Genomic DNA, 20,186 nt, shown 5'->3' with positions numbered 1-20,186 from the left:
GTCACCCCCACTGACATAAAGTTACAAGGAAGACGTGCCTGGCTGCATTTGAACGTTGTGAAGCTCTACAAAGAGAGGCACTGACCCCTCCGGCACCCAGTGACAGTGAAGCAAGTGAAGAAGTTCTGCGCATGCTGACCAGATCATCCGCCAAGGACATCGATAATCAATGGATTTAAAACTTTCTAGAATAAAAATGCCAATCCCTAAGTTTAATAGGGAGTGAATGGATTTGCCACTATTCCAGAACTTTCTCAGTTAACTAAAAGTAAAATTGAACATTGGAAAACACAACTACAAAATTGCATAAACACCTTCTATGCTGCCTGACAAGTTGCATGCCTTTCTGCATGATGTTTGTTTATATATTATGATCCTATCCAGCTCTAGGTTGACGACATGTAGATGTTGTATTTTTAGTTATTTATTATTCAGTTCCAGTTATAAAAAGTACCCAATTGAAACTAAAGTTGAACACAGTAATCCACAAATGGGAATTTTCCATTATTTAAAATGCATACTAACAAAAAGACCAGCTACTCCAAAAAAGATCATGTGGCACATTCATACGATGGCAATACTTCTCACAACTACATTTTTCCTTATGTGTTTGTATTTTCTTTTGCTCTTCACGTTTCATGAGCTATTGTTTTATAATTCAAGTGAAGCATCTGAGAACGAGACATCGTTCTATCCCTGATAAAGGCACAAGTTATATTGCTTCTGCTATTTCCGAACAAAGTGCCCGATCAAAAATAGATGTTGGGTAAGACAATGAAGGTATAAATTGATATCTTGATAATTCGTCCTATTTAAAGAATAGCACGTTGTATCAGCACATGAAGAAAGTGGGGAGAAAAACATCAGATGAAAGCGGCTATATATGTTCCCTTATAACTTATGCTTTGGGAACCCTTAAAATATTAATAGCAACAAAAGTATCCATGAAAAAGGCACACTCCCTGATGCACCTTGCCTAACAAGAGGACAATTCCAAGTTAGGACTGCATCTATAGTGTGGGTAAATAAAGCGACATCCCAAAGAGAAGACAATAATGTACAAGACACAAAGTCAAGCGAAAAGCAAGAAACAATGTATCAAATTATAAAATACGAACCAACCTGGAATGGAGCAGGATCAAAATCGAGGAAAATAAGATGTTACAATGTAAGGACAAGAACGAGAAGGAAATACAAGAATGCTGGGAAAGAGGCCAACTACGAATTAAAGGAATGGTCTTTACCCATAAAGGATGGGCCGATGGATTGATTGTGTGCAAAGCAATGGCATTAATAGTACAATGGGAAGTAGTTATGGTGAATGCAAAAAGACAATGCAAGGACCAATGGCCTAAAATCGCAAGGTTGTTAACATGGGTCTACGATGAGGGGGGACCATTACAGATACTACCCCTGAAGAATGCGTCCTTATGCTTCAGAAATAATGGAACAATGAAAGTTGAAGAAAACCTTAAGTGTCAGAGTTTTTGATGTATCAAGCATGAAGCAAGGAAAAGCAGTCCTGATGGATGTTAGGAAAAATACTCTTTACTGCACCTTTCCTTCCATCTTTATGGAACCCCTAAACCTTTTGTTTTATTTTTGAAAGTGACCTGTACTTTCTTTGCAGTACAGTGAAGCCTTAAACTTCACCTAACTGGCCTTTGCTCACATGTTATGGGGAAACTGATATGTCCTTAAATCTATCAGTACTGGGAAACAGTGTTTCATTTAGTCGTGTTACTATGTTGCAACTTGTGGTCACTTTTGTATCACTTGTGGTAACTTTTTATCATTGCACAAAGCAGTTTAAACTACAGTGCAATGGGGTGTATTTTTGTTTTGCCCTAGACTAACACTCAGATGATTTTTAGTTACTCTAGATTTGCTTAAAAGATGGGCTGGTGGCAGCAGTGAATTTCTCCCACTTTTTGGTGAATTTCATTTAGTTTTAGTTTTAGCGCGTTAACCGCGTTTGGCTACTGACAGTGGCTACTGGTCAAACATGGCCCTGCCACGAGATTTTCGTCTGTTCTTTCTGCCGTCTTGTTGTTTAGCCTTCTTCCTGGCCCCACAGTCCAGGAAGATCCTTATAAGGACTTCCAGTGCCTGGGAAAGCAGTATCTTTGGAGGGCTACTGGAGGGCTTTGTGTGTTTGCAGGCAGGATGTGGGCTGGGTCAGTCTGACCCCAATCCACATTTCGGTTTCTGTGTGTCTGAGTGGTATGCATGAGTTTTCCCGCCAGTGGTCCTGATTGGACCTCTGTGGTGTGTGTATGTGGGCTAGTCCTGCTATTGTCTAGTGGGAGTTTTGACTCCTACCTGGCTTTTCGGATAAGAAGAGGCCCCCTGCACGAAATTCTTCAGAGATCCTGGAGAAACCTGAAGGAGCCAAGTATCCTGTCCAGCTGAGACCCTCAAAGAAACCTGACTGAAGGAGGCCTGGCAACCGACTTCTGCTGCAATACTGGTGGAGCCCTGTCTATTTCGTGATCTTTAGTAGCCCTGTGAAGGTACTACGATCCTTGGAGTGGAGGGACCGTCCATTCCCAACGTCTGCTCGGTGCCCAGCACAACAAATGCCTTCAGAAGTGTGCCCTGGATCTGTCCTGTGGCTGACCAGCTTTGTTTTTGGGTTACCGTGCTAACTTCGTCTCTGTTCCGAGTTTCCACCTGAAATTTGACACACCCTCAGCTGCCACTGCAACAACACCCTCTTCGGCGTCCTAGCACCAAGGGGACCCGAGAAAGACTGGAAAGTCCGACCGCGGCTACTGAGTCCTGTTGCATCGCTGTGCGCGGCGTGCACCGTCTGAAACCTGCTTACCTGACACAAGTCCAGTCCCGAGTGGGGTGCTGCATGGTTTGTTTTTGCATTCCGCTACTGAGAGTCCTTGCACCAGCAAAAGACACCAACCGGAGTGAAGCTCGAACCTGCAGCCCCTGAAAATCGAGAACCGCAGATTGCGGTGGGAAAAGCAACCCAGGACACCCTTCCTTTGTCCTACCAAGACTTGGGAAGATTCGGACTTAAGGGGGGTAAGTTACAGAGCTTTTAACTTACCCCTATTCTCCCATTATAACTCAATGGGCTTATAATAATCCTATTTCTAATACTTTTGGCTTTGCCAATACTTGCCTTGGCAAGGCTTCTGACTTTTGGGGATAATTTTGGGCACTTGTCTACATTGAAGCCTAACTCTAAGAACCCTTGACTAGACCCCCGAGACCCTACCTGCATCCTAAGCTCTGTGGAACTGTGTCCTGAACAATGGGGCACAAGGCCCCTGGTGACTTAGGGCTGGACAATTTTAGCTAGGGATCATCTCTGTGGACCTTTTGGTGTATAATACTTACCTTTCCATTCCTTTGCAGGAGTATTAGATTTGTATTGTGCATTATAACCTGGTGAATGTATATATGTATTTAGTTTGATAATATTGTGTGAGAAGTCTACCTGCTTGTATTCATTTGCTTATAGTGTGATTTGGCCATATTAAATAACTATTTTTATACATCCTGTCTAAGTGCAATTTGTGACTCCATTGTGTGACCTCATTGTGGACCCTTTACAAGCTCACCCCTCTGAAGAACTTAGCCTAGACCGCCTTTCACTGCTAACTAAACCGGTTTGGCTACAGCTTCCAAGAGTTGTCCCTGTCACAATATAGGTTGGCCTTCTATACATCTGTCCACCAGGCCAGAGTATAGAAAATCAGTCCTAACAATGGACCACTACTGGGCCTGCGTATAAGAGCATTTATTAAGTTGCCATCAAAATGGGAAGGAGTGTGTTTGTTAGCACTGATCAGCATGCCAACCTTAGTAATACCTCAAAGTGACCTGCAGATCAGACTTTTTGAAAATGGATGCACACCTGAGGAAGAAAAGGTAGCTTAATTTTTTTATTTTTTTATTTTTTTTATTTTGATGTAGCTGAATAAATCAACCTTTCAAAAATTCACAACAGATACTTCACATTTCATTACATATCAATTAAAGCTGACAAAGGAGAGATAATTACTTCTCAGCAAAATCATTAGAAGCCTATCATGATATTCCAGATGAGCATAAGTTGTTCAGTAGAACAGCAGTGATCTTCACAGCTATATTCTTACCATGAGTACACACTGCAGTAAACGGCAAGTCGTTACAGATCAATAGGTGGGAGTTGCTACAAATGATCAACACAACAAAAAGAGGATTTAATGCAATCCGAGAAGAACTGTGGGCAATTGGGCTCATGGCCCTCCAGAACAGGCATGTTCTGAACTTAATTACTGCAATGGAAGGAGGCCTTCTTGCTGTACATTCATAGCTGCCCATGATGAAGAAAATGGTACCCTGACAGAAACAATAACTAAGCGGTCAACCCTGCATATGACGATGGTAGAAGAAGTAGATGAGGCCGTGGATGAAGAATTGTTTTCGTCCCTGTTTTCACAGGTTCCAATTTGGATGGCAAATGTCTTTAAAATGCTTGGAGCAATACTACTGTTAGTGTTGCTGGGATTTTGTCTTATAAGAATATTCATTGGACAATGCAAGAAGACGGCAAAGAAAGCAATTGGGATGAATATAATGATCAATGTGAATGCTGCAGTTGATGAGCACACGCAGACGGATAACCCTACTCGGTAGCACCTGAAAGAAAGTCCTTTAGCACCCCCAGGTACAAAGTTCTATTACCCTAAGCACCATAAGAACTATGTCGGATGTTGGGTCTTCTGCCAACCAGCTGGAGAATGCTGCCATATGACCAGGAGCGTGGATGAACACACAAAGAATGCAGGTGACCTGAGGGGGTGACTAAAATATGGATCCCGAAGAAGTAATTCTGTGGATACATTTTTTTAGAGAATTGTGGAAGAGGCGGTGGCCGAGGACTCGACCAGAGGGGGCAATGTAGAGGAGCAGACGTGTACAACACTAATAAACTTTGCCCCCTCAAGTCCGTCATGCTGGAAGAAAGACAGGAAGACACTGTGCATGACACCTGGTATCATCCCAATGCTGCATCATGTGCATGAGAGACGTTATGTACTCAGACAACCGTACCAAATGTACCTTTGTGCTGAAGTGGTAGCAGGAGACTTGTAGATACCACTGAATATTGAAGAGCTGTAAAGAAAACCTGACGGGTGCAAAGTGATGTCATAAGGTCATAAGGGGAAAATACAATGACACACCAAAATAATATAAGAATACTTAAAGAATGAAGCTATAACTAAATAAATAAAGTAAGATGCGTACAAGAAGAAATCATGTACACAAAGAAGATAAGTAACTAGATTAATAACACATTTATATACACAGAAACGCAAGGTAGATGAGTCATATAGACGCTTTTTGCAGTAGAAAACAGAACATGGATAAAGCAGCCATGCTGAAATAATTGATCTGGCTCTTAATGATGGTAAGCGAGGAGCTCGAAGGAGAGAGAAACTAGAGCTGCAGAGCCGACAGAGGCTTGAAATACAAATTTGTGAATGAATAAAGAATAGCTGCTGGCCAGAGATCAAGGATGACACAGCGTGAAGCTACTGAAGGGTACATAGGGAGTTACCAAGGATAGGCAACGTACGCAGGACATATTTCTCTTAGATTAAGTAAATGAGCAACCATTTGCAGATGTCAAGTATTGACACTGTTCTCTGCACCAGAGTTTCCTTTTGCTTATGTGCTGCTAGTGAGCCGGGGTGTCAAAGGTTGGGAGAGGATGCCAGCCTATCATGAAGGCATATGCAACGATCAGCATACAATGTTGCATTAGCCATTCCGCTACTGTTATGCTGCTATAATCTGTATTATACAGATTAGAGGGAAGTTCGAGCTTTGCCCGCCAGAGAAGAGGCAACCAATAAAGTTACTAACAGTTATAGGCTCTATAAGCAGACATGTTCCCCTAACCAATCCCTTTGTCTGATATGTTTTATTATGTGCCACGTAACTGACACATTTTGAGGTATAAAGCCTTTGTGTACCTAAAATGTAATCATGACTGTGTGAACTACAATTAGTTGTTCGCCAGATTCCCCTACTTTATTGAATTGATAATAAAGTCGTACTTTGCCATATTCTTTGAGTCTGTCCAAGGACACTCTCCACCACCACTCATTCACTGCCACACGACGACTATGCACAGGATCCAGATGATCCAATTCTGAGTGAACCAAGTCTGAGTGAACCATCCAAGCCATCACCACCGAATGACGTGAGTTTGTTCCATACCATAATCCTAAAATCATGTGAGGAGTTTGGGCTGGTGCCATCTGAACAACAATAAAAAAGATTGCTTTCTATTCGACTTACTGCAGGCATAAGTCATAAGTTGGTAATATCCATGCCCATCCTGGACAAAATTTGCAAGGAGGGGTTTCTGCTGCTGAAACCCCAGAATCGGTAGTGTCCGCTGTAATTGGGAGAAAATCCAGCTCACAGGGTGGGCAGGTGTTCTGTCCCCCCAGACAACAACAGAAAGATGGATGCCTTTGGAAGGAAAATATTGACAACAGGAGCCAGCAAAATAAACGCTGGTAACTCTCTGGCGATCATGACCAATACGATCGTGAGATGTGGCACTGATGGCGCTAATGGCTGATGCTGGATCATCTCCCAGAGGACAAATGCAATCTAGCTCCTGCAATCCTCCATGAGGGCGAGGCGGCATCTAACCATGCCATCAATATGGCGGTTGACATTGCCAAGACCGGCTTCAAACAGTTTGGCAATGGCACTCTTAAGAAGGCAGGCCAGGTTAAAATGTACAGATTTTAGCGCAGAGGTGCATAATAAAGTAGTCTGCATGCCATTCGAAGGCGACCAACCATTCAAGCCTATAATCGAGGCGACCTTACAGGCAATTAAGGTTGATCCTGACTGGCGAAATCATTCATCTCATTAAAAAACAAAATGCCCTTTTTGCCCCTTTTGGGCTGCATTAGGGCGTTCATCCTCCGCAACCAGAGGTGGACGACAATACCAGCGAGGGTCGTACTATACGCAGGGGTATTGTAATTGGTTAATTATAACGCTCTTAATACCCAGCGGTTTGTAAGCGTGGACCCGGGGATCGAACCTGTGTTGCTCTGCGTCATCTTCCAAGGCGAGCGCGTTGCCCCTGAGTGATCCTCCTGGCCCAAGGAAATATACAAGACCAAAGTATGCAAGCTACAGGCAAGACTGGACAATGGCACCCCTTCAGAAAGGGGCAGGCAACAAAACGAGCCCTACTCGCCAACCTGGCTGGCCTCCCTACATCCACAACAGCAAGTGGTAGGCAACCTAAGACACTACCTTCATCAATGGAATGCAATAACCTCAGACAAATAGGTTTTGGACATTGTTCAAAAAGGACATACGTTAGACTTTAAGGATACTCTGCATCTCTTCTCTCCGAAGGAGCTTCCACAGGCACATTGCAATGTCCTCAAACAAGAAGTCATCAAAATGATCAAAAGGCAGTCAGTTCAAAAGGTACCACCGAAAGAAAAAGGAAAGGAAACATACTCATAGTTTTATCATGGTAAGAATACCAGACAGACATGGCAACCCATTTTAGACCTTCAGGATTTCAACGAATCAATAAAGAAACAGAAATTAAAGATGACAACTCTGGCAGACGTCATCAGAGCAGTGCAAAAGGGTGACTTCCTGGCTTCTCTAGACTTCAAAGATGCCTACTTCCCCATGCAATCCACAAAACGCACAGGAGGTTTCTCAGGTTCAAAGTGGGGCCAGAACATTATCAGTTCAGAGTCCTCCCCTTTGTACTAAGTTCGGTACCAATGGCATTCATAAAGTGTCTGGCCCCAGTGTTGGCGTACCTAATGAGGAAAGGATTGCATATTTATCCATACCTCAACAATTGGCTGGTGAAGGGAAAAACCAAGACAAGAAGCGTTATGGGCAATCCAACAAACCACAGCCACGCTGAGGTGGCTGGGCTACTCCATAAAGTACAAGAAGTCATGCTTGCAGCCCTCCAACAGCATGGTCTTCCTGAGGGCCCAGTTCTACACCTCAAATGCTGGGTCTGCCCATCACAGGACAGAGCAGACTCCATCCTGCATCTCCTTGCGTCCTTCAAACCAGGAAGGTTTCTTTCAGTCAGGCAATACATGAAGCTACTCGGCACAATGTCATTGTGCATTCCCCTCATCCCTTACTGCCGCCTCAACAAGAGACAACTGCAAGAGTTTCTCTCGGACCGGTGGGCACAGACAACTTGTATGTGAAACGACAAACTAGAGGTCATGGAACAGCTGGTGACCAAGTTACGATGGTGGAACGATCCACAGCATATTCTGTCAGGGATGCCGTAAGTGGGCAGGCTGTTGCAGCAAACCCTAGTGACAGACGCATCCCTAAAAGGATGGGTGGGGGCATGTACGAAACCTGTCTGTCTAGGCCAGTGAAGCAATGAAGAATAACAAATGCACATAAACGTGCTGAAGCACAGGGCCATGTTCCAGGCATTGCTCTCTTTCCATCCGGTACTCGAAGGTCAGGTAGTGAAGGTGGAACTCACTCTCGAAAGAAGCACAAGCGCTGTGGCATTGGGTTGTCCAGAATCCGATATTACTGCAAGATTTTCACCTGCCCTGCAAATAAAACGAGACAGCTGACCGGCTCAGCAGAGCAACACGCCAATGACACGAATGGCAGTTGGCAGACAAACAAGTAACAAGAGTATTCAAACAGTAGGTTTCCCCACTGATAGACCCGATTGCCACGCAGGAAAACAAAGTGTCCATAGTTTGCCAGCCAAAATTACCAAGTGAACTCCCTGGTAGACGACTTCACGCCATCATGGGACTACATGTTCGCGTACGCATACCCTCTGTTCCCGATAGCACACAAGGTGCTTGAGATGGTATCAATGTATCACTGCATCATTGCCCCTGCATGGTCCAGGCAGCCCTGGTATTCAGACCTTCTACTTCTAACACAGGTACCCTATATACGGCTGGGGCCAGAGCTAGACCTCCTTTTGCAGTGCCATGGACAGGTGCTCCACCACGATCCAGGCTTGTTAAACCTCAGTGCATGGCTCCTGAACACATAGAATTCGGCCGTCTGCGTATGCCACATGAATGCAGGGACATCCTAAATGCAGCCAGAGCACCAGCTATAAATAAGTCCTACAGATGTAGACTGTTTTGTGCTTGGTGCGCACCGGAAGATCACAACCCGATGGAAATTTTACTGCAGGATCTACTGCCTTACTTACTCAAGTTGGCGAAGGAAGGTCTCTTGTACTTATCGATAAAGGTGCACATAGCTGTCATTTCTAGATAAAACAGGAGCGTGGACAAGCCGCTGCTGTATGGTGCAAGAATAGCTAATCACTTTGTGAAAGGCCTGTTCCGCACGTATCCACCCAAAGCGAAACTTGCCCCCCAGTGGAGTCTTAATGTTGTATTGGCTGCCCTGATGAAACCGCGGTTTGAGCCTATGTTCACAGCTCTTAGTAGGCATGTATCCTGGAAGACCGCCTTCTTGTTAGCCGTCACATCGATCAAAAAAAAAGTCGCAGCTGCAAGCTGTCTGTCAAAGAACCATACCTGCTCTTCACCATGGACAGTTCTGTTGAGGACTAACCCACACTTTATTCCAAAAGTACCTACTGAGTTCCATATGGATTCAGACATCGTTCTTCAAGTGTAGTTCTCTAACCCATCGACGCCAGCAGAGAGCACTGCACACACCTTTGCAGGGTCATCAAGTTTTATATCGACAGAACCAAGTCCTTCAGAAGATCTTCACAGGTACTGGTGGCATTTGGACCTTCCAATAAAGGAAGAGCCATTTCCAAGCAAGACATTGCCAGATGGATAACGGCTACCATTGAGAAGGCTCATGCAGATGCAAACAAGTTGCTGCAAGGACCGATAAAAGATCACTCAACAAGAGCAATGGGGGCTTCTGCAGCATTGTGGGCCGGCATCCCGTTGCTTTACAATTGCAAAGGCAGCTACTTGGGAGCTCCACATACCTTTTGTAAAGCACTACTGCCTGGAAAGCCAGATCCAAAGTGAAGCAAGAGTGGGGCAATCAGTGCTACAATGCCCATTTTAGTAAGATGAGAATTCCAGAGGCTCTACTTCTTTTAAGTTGAGTTTCTCCCATGCACCTTCTGTTAATATTGGCTACTGCTATGTATTCTATTCAAAGCATGTGAATCCATGAAAGATGCAATACTTGACAATGAGTATGTTAATTACCTGTAACCTCTGTTCACCAGCATTGGTATCTTTCATGGATTCACATACGCCCTCCTTCCAACCTTGGGGTGGAAACAACTAATATACAACCAACTACTCGGGGTTAGACTCTGAAGAGGGCTCCCTGAGTGGTGGCTGATACTAGACACCCTATTGGTTGGGGCTGAATGCACCCAAAAGGACACCTATGGGCTAGGGGAAAACATTTTATGAATAAAATGTAATAAGGTTATCAAGGATTCCCAGCCTGACGGGTAATTTTCAAAGCTTGTGAATCCTTGAAAGATACCAATGCTGGAGAACAGGAGTTACAGGTAAGCAACATGCTTTTTCTCTTGCACCACTACACCTACCTCTACGTTGCGCTACACTTTTGACTCTCTGGTCCCTCGCTTTTTCATGCACACACACAAACTCACACCTACTTTTCTTTTAAACATTTTTTTTTAAATTAAACGATTGGAGCATAATACAACATTGTAGCATTGTAAAGCAGTTACAACATGGGCAAGGCAGTTCAGCAATCACTGTCTCATTCCCCCATACAATTCAAAGCTATCCCGTCACAGTCTTAACTCTCCTCTGCACCCTCTACCCCTCCATCCCGACCCAAGTGTAGTCAAGCCAGGTGGGGTTTATAGGTTAGAGCTGGGTATTTGTCGTTGTAATCTATAAGCGGTGACCAAATTGTGTAGAATTGGGGACGCTCCCCCTCTCTTGCCGCCATCACTTTCTCCTAGACCATCACGTCCCAGATCTTCCCCCACCATAGGACCGTGTTTGGTCCCTCCAGAGCTTTCCATAAGGGCAATGGTGATGCGTGCCGCCAATAACAGCTGTGTTAATAGTTTGACGTGCATCCCTGTTTTAGGGTACACCCCCTCCACCATTGCCCGTAGTAACAAGGTACTGGGGCAGAGCGGGAGTTTGCTCCCCGTTATGTCCTCTATCGCCCCCACAATAAACATCCAGAATGATTGGATTTGGGGGCAGCTCCACCACATGTGGAAGCATGTCCTAGGTTCCCCACAGTCGCGCCAGCAGGTGGGGGGAATGGATGCCTGGAAATGGTGGATCTGGTTTGGCGGTAATACCATCGAAATATCAGTTTGAGAGCACATTGATTGTTTGTTACGCATCTGGATGATGAGTGGGCTCTGGCCCAAATGTCTAGCCATTCTGAGTCTTCCAGCTGACGGCCTAGGTCAGCTTCCCATCAGGGCATAAAATATGGTCGGAGGGGGTTAATAAGTCTGCCTGCAAAAGTCTATATAGTTTCGAGATACCTCCTGCACCCGAGCCCTCCCAGATCGAAAGCTCATGTGGGCTTAACGTGTGTGTGGCTTGCTTTGAGTTTGGTCTCAGGGTGGGTCATTCAATGCCTCAGCTGGCGGTATGAGAACCTGTCTGTCTCTGAAAGGTGGAATTCTTTCTTGCATTCCTCAAAAGTGCGTGGCAGACCCTTCCCCCCTCCCCCCGTTTCAAATTGTTAAGCAATGCCTGGGGTGAAGGATGGATTGTCAAACGTCGGGGAGAGGGGACCTAAAAATCTTGGTATTTTTTTTCCCTTTCAGAGCCTCGTCCCAGGACTTCAAGGTGGCCTTAGTTGAGGTGAGAAGTGGCCAATGTTTGTGTAGCGTGTGCGGGATGAATGGGAGAAAGTACAGACAAAGCGAACACTGTGCTTGCTCGATCTCCATCCATTTCAGAATTCCATGTCAGTAGATGTGTGAGTTGAGCAGCCTCAGCATATTTATGCAGATTCGGGACCCCAGGCCCTCCAAGCGATCACCTCCCATCATAACTCTCTTTGGGATTGTAGCCTGTTTCCCCTGCCAAATGAAACCCAGGACTTTCCATTGTAGTTGATCTATTGCCGTTTTGGGGATAGCCACTGGGAGAGAAGTGCAGCTATAAAGTAGGCGGGGGGAGCAGGTTCATTTTTACTGCTGTTATACATCCCATTAGGGATATGTCTTGTTTTGCCCAACCCTCTAGGTCCTTCTAGAACTGCTTGAAAAGAGGGGGGAAGTTGGCAGCATAGAGGTCCGTGAGCGAGGCCGTAAGCCAGACTCCCAATGGATCGGGCATATGGACTGGGGGGCAGAGATGTCTAAGGGGGTCAATCCCACCCCCAGGGCCACCGACTTCAGATAGTTTATTTCAAAGCCAGCAACATTACCAAAGGCCTTGATCACACCTACTCTTAAACCCCTTTTCTCTATCATTCCTCCAGTCAATCTCGCTCACTCACAAAAGCAAATTAGTTGGTACCACCATCGCAGACCCAACACCTTACTTTTACTATCTGTCTATACTTCTAACAGTCTCCACCACCTCGTTCTGCACCTGTTCCACTCTCTTCGCTGAACTCTTGGTCATCCTCCTCTGCTAGTGAGCTCACTCGGAACACCTTTTACTTTGGTCCGCACCTTTTGGACTTTTATAGTGCAGCCTCCTCTGTTGTGGAGTTCCTCTTGTCTCCCATTGACCCTTTGTTAGGCATTCCCCTTGGCCAATCTCTAGATGAGCTATTCCCCTGGCGAACAGGACTTCCCCTGGAAGTCTTTTAGAATGCTTTTGGCCCGCTCCCTTTTCAATCTTCATTTTTGTTCAGGCAACCGTGTGCTCAGACTGCTTGTTTTTCCTTCGATTCTCTCCAAGTTTTGGTGAGTTTTGCTTCCCGCCAGGTTTGGAAAGGATTTCTGGTGGTCTCTGTTCCCCTGCAATCTCAATAGATTCTCAGGCCTTTTGCTGTTATCCCCCATTTCCCTGAGTATGGTGAGCTCTGTTCAAGGTTCCATTGAGCTCATGTGCATTCTGATAGTGGCAGCTCCGGTCTCCCGCTACTGTGTTGTTTCCGTGGTTCTGGGATTTGTCACTCTTGGCAAATGTTGGTTGTTCACAGGTGCTCTTGTGTTATGAAAAAGAAGGCAACACCACCTGGCCAGGACAGACTGATAGCTACCAGGAACTGGGGTTCCTCTCAGCTCCTCCAGACTTCCCGTGGGGTAGGAAAAGCTCTGGCTGTAAGCTGATTTGCTGCCTACTCCAGGTTGAGAGGGGTCCTCTCTACGTCCCCCTGACAGAGTTCGTACTCAAAACAATCACATTGGTTTCAAAGTGATGGTGAGTAAAAAACACATTAAGACCACCAAATCAGTCTTTTGTCTAGATGATTTTCCAATTGTGTTCATTTAGGACAGTCAAAACAGCCAAGAGACCTTGTTCTTAATGATGGAGTAGTTCCAGGTAAAATATTGGATGCAGTTCAGGCACATTCTGCTTTAACTTGAATCCCATTTGGTAGGAGCCAACTAATTAGCAGTTCTGAAATGGGCCATTACCCAGTACTCCCTCCTTTAAGCGAGATGGAGAACTTATGACATGTGCAAATCGATATCCTCCTTTGTGTGTGTGCGCATCAGCTTGTGCACTAGTGTCTTGCATTTAGCAGTTCAGCCCTTGTTCGGCCGCAGGCACTCCTTGTGTTTTGGTCTGCAGGAAACATACAAGAGGAATTGTGGAATTGGTGGAGGATTGTAAGCTATGATAAAGAGTGTTTTTTCACTGTGTCTTACTCTTGAGCAAAGCATAGTGTTATAATTCCTGGCATCTCTTGCCCACTGCATCGCTTCTTCTGTTCCAATTTTCAGTGTTATGCGGATGACACTCAACTCTCTTTCAGGCTCCCCTCAGCCCCCTCTGCTTTTTCTCTCATACCAGACTGTCTGGCCGCAATTTAGAAAAGGTGTGCCGCCAATGATCTCTGCCTTAATGCCAGCAAGACTGAGATCCGCCTCATTGGGACACCCCTCCCTCCTTTCCTTTCTCTCTCTGGCCGCCCACTCTGGGTCCTCTTCCTGATCCTTCCTGTGAGGCTAAGCACCTTGGTGTTATCTTTGACTACACCCTCTCCTTCTCTCCTCACATCTGATGTCTCTAAGAAGTCAAACTATCAGCTGCAGCACCTCAGAGGTATTCTTCCTTTTCTCACTTTTCCTCAGAAGCTCACCATCTCCAGAGCTCTTGTCCTCTGTAGGCTGGACTATTGCAACAGCCTCTTTCTAAATCTTCCTGCCTCTACTCTTCAACCTTTACAAATTACCCAGAACAAGACTGCGAGACTTGTCCTTTGCCTCAAGCCCAGGGATCATCTCTCCAGCTCTGAAATCTCTCCACTGGCTCCCTGTGGCTGCAAGGATCAACTTGAAGACCCTCTGCATCATCCACAAGGCTTTCTGGGGCCTGGGACTGCTCTACCTCCAACGTTCTCTTCAAAACTACTTCATTCTCGAGCTCTCCGCTCATCCACCTCCAACTCTCTGAGGGTCAGATGCTTCTCCAAGCAGAGAGTTGGAGCAGATCAATCTCCTCGGCTGGGGCCTCCCTCTGGAACAGCCTCCCTGCCTCTCTCAAGCTTGAGCAGTACCACCTTCGTTTCTAGAAGCAACTCAAGACCTTCCTTTCAACTTCTGCTTTCTCTCTTTCTCTACCCTGCTGATGTGCACCTGACTGCTCTGCGTACTGGTCATCCTCTGAACTGTGGCCCAGGCTCCTGCATGTCCAGTTGCCCTTGCACTGCCTCGGCGCTCCCCAGCACTTAAGGGTCTGTATCTGCAACCCTACAGTCCCTTCTCTGCACTTTTGAGCCACCAGCTGACTGCACTTGTGAGTTAACTGCACTTCCCCCTGGTACTTCTCCCCTTCCCTCGTCCCTGAACTTGCACGATCTGAATGATAGAAGGCCTAGTAAGATTGTTATTTTGTCCTTCCTTTGTTTCCTCCTCCTTGTCTTGTCGCTCCTAGAAACACTTGTGTACAAGCATGTTATAAATATATCGCATTCCGTTGGCTAACAGGATAGTCTTCCATTTTAGCAGAATTTCCTTTTTGCTTTCAGTTTTGCTATCTTTGCTCACAAATGAGGATTGGAGAAGTCATGCTTTAAATTGCTGCAGCACCTTAAGAGACAGATGAGAACCTGGATTACTCCAGGTGCAATGATGTAAAGTAACTGTGAAATGCCATTGCCCAGTCTTGAAAGTAATTTGATCATGCCTGTCTGTGTTTTGAATTCCGAGTGTTACTGGTGAAGCAGCTCTTTTGTTGGGGCAGGACTCTGGCAGTTTGGCGATGGTTCAGGTTTCTCTTTTGTTCATGATAATATGCAAGCAACAGAAAAACAAAGGCAAGTTTCTGTTTTTTGAGGGAAGGCTTGAGATTTCAGTGGCCTACACAGAAACATGACCGCACAGAAGAGGGTGATGGGCGGTGGGGTTAATTGGGTCATTCTAAACAGAACTTTATCCAAGGGAGAAAGCTGATTCCGGATTTCTCCCTGCACCTCTCTCTGCACGTGTAGAGGGGTTCTCATCCCCCTATGACAAGGTCAAGGACTGACCTTGTCACAATAGCAATTCCTGCACAATCTGATGCCTTTAGGCCCAACATGCCAGGCAAACTCCTCAGGACCACTAGGGGTTTCAACTGGCTGTTTTCTTTTCATGAAAAGATCTGCCAGAGAACAGAAGCTTCTCCTCCTCCTGCAATGATTCTTCCACACGTGTGCCAGGAAGAATATCAAGCTCTGTACCACAAGACACCAGTGTTGGACTGGTAGTTTCAATCAGAGTTTCGATTAAAGGAACAGGAGCCGACAACATAATTGTTGTCGGCCTGGGCACCATTGGGGGAAGGAGTGCTTAAGGAGGTACACCAACCAAAGGCATTGGTGGTGTGGTAGCTAGAGGCATTGGTGGCCTGGGAGCCACGGGTGGAGCCGGCTGTCGAGGTGGAGGGGTCAGCAGTTTTTAGCAGGCTCTTAAAATAAGCCTTTGTGGCCTGGGACTTCAGTTTTTGAAAACAATCAAAAACATTAATATTCACAGTCTACCTGGGACCGAGCTTGGTCGGAGGCCGGAGTCCAGGACACAGGTGAGGCTTGGGTCCAAGTTGAAGGCTGGCTAGGGTAACAATATATCTTCCATGAAAGACTGTCCTAATTATCGGAGTAGTGCATCGTTGAGGAGGATGCAGGATATCTAGTCTACCAGGTCACCCTTGTAATGGGGGACCATTCGACCTTCGGATTAAAGGAGCCCTGGACACACCCGAGGTGGTAGTAGAATTGTGGGTTGTGACAGAGATAGCCTCAAGAACAAACAAACTCTCGTAGATAGTTCAAGGGTTTTTAGTAGATGATTCAAAAAGGAGCAAAAAAGAGCTTGCTAAATAAAGGTTCTCCCTCTAGCTCATCTAGTGCAGTCTGTTCCAACCCTATCCCAGGCAGCCCTCAACCCCTGGGTGGTCTCTAGAGACTGGTCTCTAGAGACTGGTCTCCCCTACTTTCTGAAATCCTGCTAGTCTACTGGTCAGGACCTATGCCAACCCCCTGTAAAACGCTGTACAGAAATGTTTTTTTCCGCCATGATTTTGGTCATGAAAAGGCTGATAAAAAGTTGTCAAATTGGCATGATTGATCGGATCCTGCTGAATCAGCTGAATTCCAAATGTAGTGAACTTTAATGGGAGAGAACAAAAGTTAGAGGAGAACGTTTTTGTATTTTCTTATGTAAAGTGTCATGCAACCTTAAGTGTAGAATCGCAAATATATTTAGATTTCTTAAAGAAAAAGTAGTAGATGCTGTAGCAAAACATCTGAATTAATTTAATTTTAAGTCAGAGCCAAGGTTAATTGAGAGAAAAGCTGCATATTTTTACCTGTCAAAAATTAAGCCTGTCCATGTATTACTTATGTAGCATTCGAAGCCAGCCGAAGGAAAGCCAGAGTGTGCAGGCAAGAATTTGAGCACGTGAAAAAAAGACGATATGAGATGTTCAGCCAATGTTTTGAGCACGTGTCAGTTGCTATCGACCAAATCTACAAGAAACTGTGCAGAAACTCCAGTGCTCAGGTGTGAATTCATGTAATTATATTCTTGTGCATATTATCTTCCTTTTTGAAATGTATGAACAGCCCCATACTAGCATGTGCTCTTAGTTAAGCTTTTATTATGACGCGTTACATGCTGAATACACAGTTTTTAGTAAAAACAAGAGCAACGTCTTTGAATGTAGCAGTCAGCAGGCTATAGTTCGGATAATATCATGAGCACACCTGCAGTAAATGCATACGAATGCCAGTGTAAGCCTTTCCTCATAAGTGAATTGCAAACAAGGTAAGATAAAGAGGAAAACAAGTGCTGCTGTGTACATGTTCGGCTATGCATGCAACTTGCGACTTGTTTTGATACATGAAAAACTGTATAAAGGCTGTCAAGTGAGATTAACGAACGGCCATAATTTTACCAAAGGAAACGTGTTTGTTATTCTCTAAAGTGCTAGTTACCTAGATAGTAAGCACATGTACAAAACCACCTGCCGCATCCTTTTACATGCCAGGTACACGTACAACCATCCCCTCCTTAAAACTCCATGCCTCACACGCTCAGCATTCCCTAGTTCATCATTCAGTAGCATTCATGCAGTCATGCATGCCGCTGTCATCTTGCATACTCTTGCACTAGAAACCCTTCAAATGGCACAGCAGGCATGAGGATCCAATGTACAAACAGTTCGTGTAAAAACGCAAAATAATCTGCAGGTATGTTCCCATTTTAGGTGGTGTGCATCACAGGTGAGACACTTAGGTGCTCATGTTCAATAGAGCTGTAACGTTAATGAAAGTTGTAAAAGCCTTGGTGGTACCCCCATAGGGCTCTATTGTAAATGTCGCCTGCCAGGCTTGCATGTCAGACAGCGTTTATTTTCCATTGTTCACAAACTAAAATGAGGGTCTCTTTCGGCATGCAAACATGATGGAGAGCGTTTAATTGTAATTGTGAGTGCCACGTGCCATACTCGCCTGGCTTGCGCAGTCGCTATCAAAATTAAATGCTGCCTGGCATGCCAGGCAGCGTTTATTCTCTTTACACTGCAGTATGCAAATGCGAAGGGTAAAAGGCAGCATACACGCGTGTACGTCGCTTTTTGCCTTTTACATTTACATGTGCACCCCGCAGGGCAAATTACCAAAATTTCACGGTGGGGACATGCTTACGTTTAAAATGTAAACGTAACATGTCCCCGTCGCAAAATTACAATTATTTTCAAAATGAGCTTCTTATATTCTCAAAACCGAATGCAAATTTAAACAAGTGCGAATATACTTAATTTGCCCTTTTGTTAGGGAGAATTCTCATTCTATGGGTAATTTCCCTTACCTATAGAGTCCCCCCGCAGCTTTGCTGGATTTGAAGGGTTTGTTTCTTTTTTTCCTGCTAAGAGTGAGACTCTTTTTCCCACTATTAGGCATTTTTTGCTGTGTGCGTTCTATGCTATTTTTGTGTTTAATGTCTATGGGATTTTCTCAACCCCATAGGCAGTGCCTTAAGTGGCACTACAAATCGAGCCGGGGCTCATCGAGGGGGCGTGGCCTAACAGCGGGGGTCTTGATGGCCCATTAGGCCACGCCCCCTTGACGAGCCCCGGCTCAATGGGCTACTGCCACCCCTGCCAGGCAGCCTTTTGTAGAGATTAGCACCCTCTCCACTATGGGGGAGAGGGTGCTGATCTCTGCATTTATTTTGTGTAGGCTTGCCTGGCAGGGGACAGCGCCTGCCTATTCAGCCTTAATTGTGGTGCTGCCCCTCGCCAGCTGGGGAGGGGCAGCACCACCATTAAGGCTGAAAGGGTGAGGCCACTGGAATCAGAGGTCTTTCCTAAATACTGAAACTCCCGCGAATCCGCGGGAGCTCCAGTATTTAGAAAGCAAGGCCTCTGCTTCCAGCGGCCTCACGTTTCTCCATAATGGTGGCGCCGGCCGACGGGAATCTCTTGATTAAAGGGATGCCTCGCAGGTGCGGCGCCACCATTATGGCTGAAAGGCATTTTTTTCTGTAGCCTGAAGCTCTCGCACACGAGCGAGAGCTTCAGGCTGTAGAAAAAAATGCCTTTTCGTGTAGTGGCCGGGGCTGTCAGGGGAGATTACTGGGCCCCGGCAGGGCCCCGCCTCAAAACGAAATTTCGGAGACTGCCGGGGCTCAGCCCCGGCAGGCCCCGGCCCACTTAAAGCCCTGCCCATAGGAACCATCTTTATTCACATATGTTACACAGCACCCTCCGTGCAGTAACACAGGGGTGTTGTAGCCACCCCCAAACATAGACTCCATACCCTGGGACTGACTACTGCCTCACAGGGCATGTAAGATCCCAATTGACTTTACATACCCTGGGACTGACTACTGTCTCCCAGGGCATGTAAGATCCCAATTGACTTTGCTAGTCAATTGTTATGAACTAAACCAGTACAACCCACCTTACAATGGAGGTACTGGAAAGGGTTAATAGTTTTTCCCTTATGTTCATTTTCGAGAGGGTAACGTACAGTCCCTCTCTCAAAAGTTTCTGGCTGGTGGCAGTGGTTACTACCATAAATATTCGACCGCAAATATTTTCCTATGGGATTTTCCCATTGTTCGAGGCTACCACCTTTTCTGACAGCCTCTAACATACCGCCGGTGCATTTTAATATTCACTTTGCTCCAGTAGGTTTTATTTGCCAGAACTTTAATATAACTTCTTTCTCGTGTCTTTCTCTAACCTCCTAACCCAGGTCGGGGATCCTTTGTTTGTCCGTTTGGCGGGCTTCTGCCAAGAAGCCCTCCTTTCGGCGCCACTGAGTCTGGGGAGGGTCCATTGTGTGGGAGGGGGGAGTAGGACCCCTGGACAGGGTTACCTCAGCAACCCGTGTCGCACTCTATCCTGATAGGCTGGAGGATCTCCCACCAAGATGACCACTCCACTGTGTGAGTGACAGCTAGGCTGTATGAATGGGGATCTTTTTGCATAAAAGCAGAGTCCTGAGAACTGGAAGAGCAAGACTTTGCCACTGGAACTAAGAAGCCGAAGAGGAGAGAAGCCAAAGACATCTGCAATGACTGAAAACCGGTGAAGCCC

The 20,186-nt window shown here is 45.7% G+C and overlaps 1 protein-coding gene across 1 annotated transcript in view; it reads left to right on the top strand.

The window, feature by feature from the left end:
- SMC1B (structural maintenance of chromosomes 1B) overlaps positions 1-20,186 on the top strand; it is a 2,377,846-nt gene that overhangs the window by 2,161,572 nt on the left and 196,088 nt on the right. The window contains exon 21 of the mRNA XM_069627687.1: positions 16,989-17,143. Within this exon, the coding sequence (XP_069483788.1) occupies positions 16,989-17,143 (155 nt within the window). The remainder of the gene's footprint in view (positions 1-16,988; positions 17,144-20,186) is intronic.

Source organism: Ambystoma mexicanum, chromosome 12 (assembly GCF_040938575.1).
Source record: "Ambystoma mexicanum isolate Mex_15411 chromosome 12, UKY_AmexF1_1, whole genome shotgun sequence".
In the NCBI taxonomy this organism is placed as follows: Eukaryota; Metazoa; Chordata; class Amphibia; order Caudata; family Ambystomatidae; genus Ambystoma; species Ambystoma mexicanum.
The sequence above is the reverse complement of the archived record's forward strand: the minus strand, read 5'-3'. Positions and strand labels throughout refer to the sequence as shown.